This window comes from Nelumbo lutea, chromosome 6 (genome assembly GCF_056320005.1).
Source record: "Nelumbo lutea isolate HS-2025 chromosome 6, American lotus-T2T, whole genome shotgun sequence".
In the NCBI taxonomy this organism is placed as follows: domain Eukaryota; kingdom Viridiplantae; phylum Streptophyta; class Magnoliopsida; order Proteales; family Nelumbonaceae; genus Nelumbo; species Nelumbo lutea.
In genome coordinates, this window is record NC_142689.1 from 42,563,783 (window position 1) to 42,569,863 (window position 6,081).

At 37.4% G+C, this 6,081-nt stretch overlaps 1 protein-coding gene across 1 annotated transcript in view; it reads right to left on the reverse strand.

The window, feature by feature from the left end:
- Positions 1-5,127, reverse strand: part of LOC148848763 (general transcription and DNA repair factor IIH helicase/translocase subunit XPB1) — a 45,462-nt gene extending 40,335 nt beyond the window's left edge. The window contains exons 1-12 of the mRNA XM_088949910.1: positions 4,753-5,127; positions 4,618-4,661; positions 4,463-4,538; positions 4,193-4,352; positions 3,757-3,979; positions 3,570-3,626; positions 2,711-2,854; positions 2,556-2,636; positions 2,267-2,354; positions 1,475-1,812; positions 1,297-1,372; positions 1,022-1,215 (exon numbers count right to left, since the gene is read on the reverse strand). Coding sequence (XP_088806036.1) covers positions 1,022-1,215; positions 1,297-1,372; positions 1,475-1,812; positions 2,267-2,354; positions 2,556-2,636; positions 2,711-2,854; positions 3,570-3,626; positions 3,757-3,979; positions 4,193-4,352; positions 4,463-4,538; positions 4,618-4,661; positions 4,753-4,765 — 1,494 coding nt within the window. The 5' untranslated portion in view covers positions 4,766-5,127. The remainder of the gene's footprint in view (positions 1-1,021; positions 1,216-1,296; positions 1,373-1,474; positions 1,813-2,266; positions 2,355-2,555; positions 2,637-2,710; positions 2,855-3,569; positions 3,627-3,756; positions 3,980-4,192; positions 4,353-4,462; positions 4,539-4,617; positions 4,662-4,752) is intronic.
- Between the last annotated feature and the right edge of the window lie 954 nt (positions 5,128-6,081).

The window sequence follows — 6,081 nt, forward strand, 5'->3', positions numbered from 1 at the left end:
TTCGGACTCAAGCCCCATAACCTTTCTCCTTATGATTCCTCCCTATTCCACACAGTCAATCATCTCTCTTTCATTGCTGATACATACCCGTCTATACACAAGGATTTTGCACTTCCACTGATTCTCTTCCAACCTCATCAAAAACTCCTGTAACTTATCTGCAAATAACCTCCAACCTCTTCTCTCCATGGCCTCTGGAATGCAAGCCAACTATCTTCTGTTATCACCAAAACATTCTGTTATAGTATTGAACCAACCTTTCATATTCTTTATCATCTCTACTTTGTATTTCTTTCCCAATAACCCCAAAGAACTTCCAACCTTGTTTATACAAAATAAACTGTTCCATCAATGAACCCTTTTAGCCAGAAAATAGCTTCTCACCTTCTCCTATTAAGAATATGGTGGCTCTTTTGTCTTCTCTGACCTTTAGCACAGCTAATCCACTCCCTTCCTTCTTTGGACCAACCTTTCATATTATTTATCATCTCTACTTCGTATTTCTTTCCCAATAACCCCAAAGAACTTTCCAACCTTGTTTATACAAAATGAACTGTTCCATCAATGAACCCTTTTAGCCAGAAAATAGCTTCTCACCTTCTCCTAGTAAGAATATGGCGGCTCCTTTGTCTTCTCTGACCTTTAGCACAGCTAATCCACTATTCCTTCTTTGAACAAAATTTTTTTGCTTCGGTCTCCAACTCCCCTTTCCATCTCATCACTGGTTGAAACTCTCCATCTCCCCTGTTTGTGTTCTCCATCTATATGAAACCAAGTGTATTAGATCAATTGGTTAAATCCTTGTGATTTTAAACTAGGAGGTGAACATTATCAGATTTTGGAAATGCAGAAACTTAAACCATCAAGAGGTAAAAACATTTCATGATTAATAACTCATGGAAACATAAGAACTAATGTATTGTTAATTCATCAAAATAAGAGGCTTTTATTGGATAAAAGTAATGTTATTCTTCAAAGCAAAAGGAAGGAAAAGATACCGAATTAAAGACAAACAATAAACCTGTTTTTTCTTGGAATTTTCCTTTTTTAAATATTCAGCAAAGAACTCCTTTGTCATTGGACACCATACTTCAGCACACTGAACATTTGCAATGAATCCCCCCTTTACCAAATCCAACCAGTTAGCTTCATACAACTTAGGACCAATAAGGAAGTTCAAATCTGTTATGCGTTCATCCTCTCTCACAAGAGTTGCTGTCATTGAAAGCCAACCAAATCAGAAAAGAAAGAGTTAAGATAGCATGATGTTCAAATTAATCCGAGTCCATCACAGACCAGTGAGCCCAAGTTTGCAATGAGACTTGGTGATACTGATAACTTTTCTGAACATGTGTGCAGGAACCACATGCACCTGCAGAAACAAAACATGAAAACATAGAAATATCATCCAATAAGAAACTGATTGCTGCAAGAATGCATTATGCCAAGGCAATCATGCCTTTTATATAATTACCTCATCCATAAGAAGCAATCCCCATTCTCTATTTCTTATTTCCTCAATGATCTTTTCAGACTCTTCAGATCGTTTACCACCAAAGGCAACCATGTTGTATGTGGTCACAACCACACCAGCATTACCACGAAATCTTTCTTTGCTGTCAGATGTGAAACGGCAGATTTGTTCATCTCGTATGGTAGACCACAACTTGAACTGGAAAGCCCATTGATCTACAGAGACAGCATTTGTTGCTAAGCAAAGGCAACTCTTTCTTATTCGACATGCTGCAGAAACACCAACTAGAGACTTTCCAGCACCACAAGGTAGAACAATAATCCCAGATCTCGCTCTACCTGCAATTTAGAGCTGTTATAACCTTGTAATGAAGCCATGGTTTGCATACTATTACTGAAAAAGTGCATGCTCACCCTACAACTCAGAAGCATGGAATCAAGAGAGAAAATATTTGAAAAATTACTAAACCAAACGATAACAATTTTAAAATTTATTCGCATGCACAGTTTATGCAGGATGGTTGCTCAACATATCAAAACATTGTAACAGGTGTACAGGTGGCAAAACATTCTAATAGTACAATTGAATAGAACACATACAGAGAAGACATAAAAAATTGCTGACTGCAAGTACTTTCTTTAGAAGTACTCAATAATCTATTAACTACCAATGTTAAATGCACTAAAGTAACTTACATATACTTGACCTCAAAGCATTTTTATAGAGCCCAGCTCACTAGTTCAATACTCACAAGGATGAGCTACAATATAACCAAAAAAGAAGGAAACTTACCATTTCCAAACATTTTACTAAGACTCTTTTCCTGGTAAGGGCGTGGTTGTGCTTGAGGCTTCAGTTCCATGTTAAGATCTGGATTAACCTGCAACCTTAGAAAATGTTTAACTAATGCAAAATTTTGAAGATCAGGTAACATAAAGAATCTAAAAATCATTCATTAATATGTTAACTAACTTCCTCTTCCATACAACATTTAACTGATTGCACATACCATTTTAAGTTTCATTTCTGAACACCAATGCAAAGAAGCATAAAAAAGGAGTATATGAGAAATGTTGCTCACCGTATCATTTCTAAAGTCATACTCCTCCAACATAGGATAATTTAGTGCATTAGGCAAGCAACGTTGCTTCACATTCTCAACCTGACATTAAGAATCAATTCACATATAGTTCTTCATAGTCATAAACAGAACACCAGTCAACAGGAATAGTTTACCTGAGCAGGGTCAATTTCAAATGAATGTGTTTCTTTTTCCTCAGCTGCAGCTGCCAACTCAGCTCCATTCAGCAGCTCACCATGACTACCTTCTATTTCACCCATGGTTTTGCTCACAGTAAATGCATCACTGCCATGTGAACCCTAAAAAGGAAAGAGTACAAGGTTTTAACTTCCCACATAAAGAAAGAATGCATGAATACTTGGAATAAAAAAGCTTCTCCAAAAACTACATAAACTCAATGAGAATGCATATATATTGGAAAAAAGAAACCTCTCCCTCCCTCCCTCCCTCTCTCTCTACCTTCAGCATTTACTTTGCATCAGAAACATTGTGAAATATCAACCTATAACTAACCAATACAGAAACCCCGGTCTCTCTCCGTGGTCTTGGGAATGAACTGGATACAGGCCTAACCATTGGCATTTATTTTGCACAAAGTGGCTGCTCTCAGACTTGAACCTGCATTCTCACTTGTACATGTAATCTATGGTTGAGTAGTAGTATTTGGCATTGGTGGAGCTGTTTGTCAGTAGCTCTTCTGCAATCATTATACATCCCTTTGCGTATATATCTTCTGTTTGGCATCTGACACAATCTCTAAAGTTCCCTTTTTCTTAAATTAAAATGAAAAACAGATATCGCTCATATAGTAGTGAACAATTGAACAATTGAAACCCTTTGGTGTTGAAACATTCCCATCAAACTAATTCCCTAGAATCAAAAAATAACTAACATAATAAAAAAACAAATATCTTCTGGAAGGATGATGAAGATAATATGTCATATAGAAATAGATACCATTTCAAAAAGAAAAAAGAAAATAAATAAATAAGGAAAAAAGCTTAATCACCAAACCTCAGATGAAATTCTCGCTCGAGATATAACATCGTCTCGAAGCAATGTCTTCAGCACCTGCATATGCAAATATATATATATATATATATATATATATATATATATATATAAGAAAATCACATTCGGACCAAAAACTCCCTTTAATTGTATACAACAGAAAATCACTAATATGGAATGCCGTTCTTGCCTCTGGGAATGGGGACTCTACAAAGTATCGGTTCTTCTTCAGCACGAGCTTTACTTTTCCATAATTGGCAGTAGAAGCATGAATGAAATCAATCATCTCCTTGGGGAGCTTTGTTTTCGACAATTTATTTAAGACAGTGATAACAGTTTCTGTCTCTAGTCCAACCGATACGGCAGCATACAGTGAGTGGGGTGTAAGGTTGTATTCATGCATTGATTCCGGCCTTTGCACCACAAATATATACAAAAGGGTCATATGAAGTACAACTCAAATAAACAGATGATATGGCTCCTCATAGAGAAGAATTGGGATATATAATAAGAGAAGCTAACTGCAAATAGTAGGAATAGGGCATTTTTGAGTTGAGTATTACGACGTATTACGAAACTTAATTGGTAGCTTTGTAAAGACTACGACGAACACGAATAATTATTACCTGCAAACAGGCTCGGCAATGGCGATGAGAAAATCATAAGCTTGTTTGTACAAGGGCGAGAACGTTTCAAGAAAGATCCGACCATCGGCGCAAGCCCATAATGGACGATTAGCATGATCAGGCTTCAGTTCTAGCTTAGTGAAATCCCTCTTTTTTGTTTCTTTTTCGCCGTTTGATCGTCCACAAAATGCCCCATTCAATTCACCCAAAATCAATTAAAGTGCTGCTAAAAGAAAAATTAAAACTTGAAATCGAAAATGAGCAAAATACCATCACGACTATCTTCGTCGAAATCTTCTCCATAATAAGCATCTTCGTCTTCAACAAATGCGTTCCGGTGATCCTCCTATAAATCGAATAATCTTAGAATCATTCAAAATCAGAGAGAGAAAGACTGTACGAACAGAAAAGGAAAGGCGAAGAACCTTGGATGAAGATTTATGCCTTTTGCTGGGCCGACCTTTTTCACCTGAAGAAATGCGAAGATTAGATCGATCAAAAGTCGTACAAGAAGAAGAAAATTCTAGGGTTTAGAGATCGAGAGCAGAAGAACGTCATACCATGAAACCTCATGGTTCCGAATCTAGGCTCGTCGGCGATCTGATGGCGCGAATTTTCGTGCAGTTGCCTTGTTCTTTAGAATGACGAGAGAGAGCAGTTACTTGCTTGTAACTTGTAAGGGGAGTAGGCTATGCCACGCAAGAGTTAAAAATACACGGTCGGCTTTATTAACCGCCTCTGGCACCAACCCACTTGGCGACTGAACATAGAGTGTGTCAGGCCCTGGCCCGCACCAGGACCTTGGACCCGGGCATGGGGTGCGGGCTTGGCCGGGCCCGGGAAGTCCTTAATACTGTTCATAGCCTATAAAAACTAGGCCCGAGACCTGCTCGAGCCCAGCCCGAGCTCATGATTCATCCCTATCCTACAATAATGTTTTGAAAAATTTCATGATTCTTATATTTAGGAATTGTCTCAAGTCAGTTCCCAAACTTCAAAATGTGCTGTTGGAGTACCTAAGCTTTCAAAAAAACTATCTAATGGTTTTTGTCCTTAATAATCCATCAATTATCTATATTACATAATGACATCTGTCATTTAAAACTTTTAAAAATATCAAAATTACCCTTCAAAAGAAGATATTATTCATTGTCTTTTACCTTAAAACTAAACCATCACGAGAGATCCAAGATACGAATTTGCATAACTCTTCACCTTTAGACTTCACTTTTCCTTCTACCCATGCCACCACTAAAAATAAAGCTAGAATAGGTGCATAGGCCTTCTAGAGGAGAGTACAGAAAAACTCAGTTGGAAGATCGAACGAGAATGGCCACTGGAGCTACTCCAGGGTTGCCCTCGCGCATCTTCTCCGACTACATGGCTGACTGCAGCTTGGAAAGTGAGTGGAGGCCTTACCACTGCAACTGTGATCAATTTGATCGATTTCCAATTATCAATTTGTACATTGATCAAAAGCCTACTATTGCAAGGCATTTGAATTTTCAAGCAAAAAGGTCAGATTTTTTTTCTTGCTAAAGGAGAGTTAGAGTTAGGGAGAGATCAAATGTTTTAATCCAATCGGGAAAAGATATACATAAATCTGTATTATTGTTGCACAAAAATATATGATTGAGAGAATTAGAACCATCACCAATAAAGTATCAAAAATTCTAGTAGCTCTGAGAGTCAAAAGATGTATTGAGCTTTTGCATTAAGATCTGAGCATCATAAAGCTCGTTTGATTAAGGTGTGTCTTTCTGCACAAAGACGAATAGAAAAAAAAATGCAAAAGCTCCATTTGGAACTTCCCGAAAATCACCCATTTTGAGCTTTTCATGTCTTTTTGGCACATCAGCTTTTGGCAGCTAAATCTACTATGAACCAAA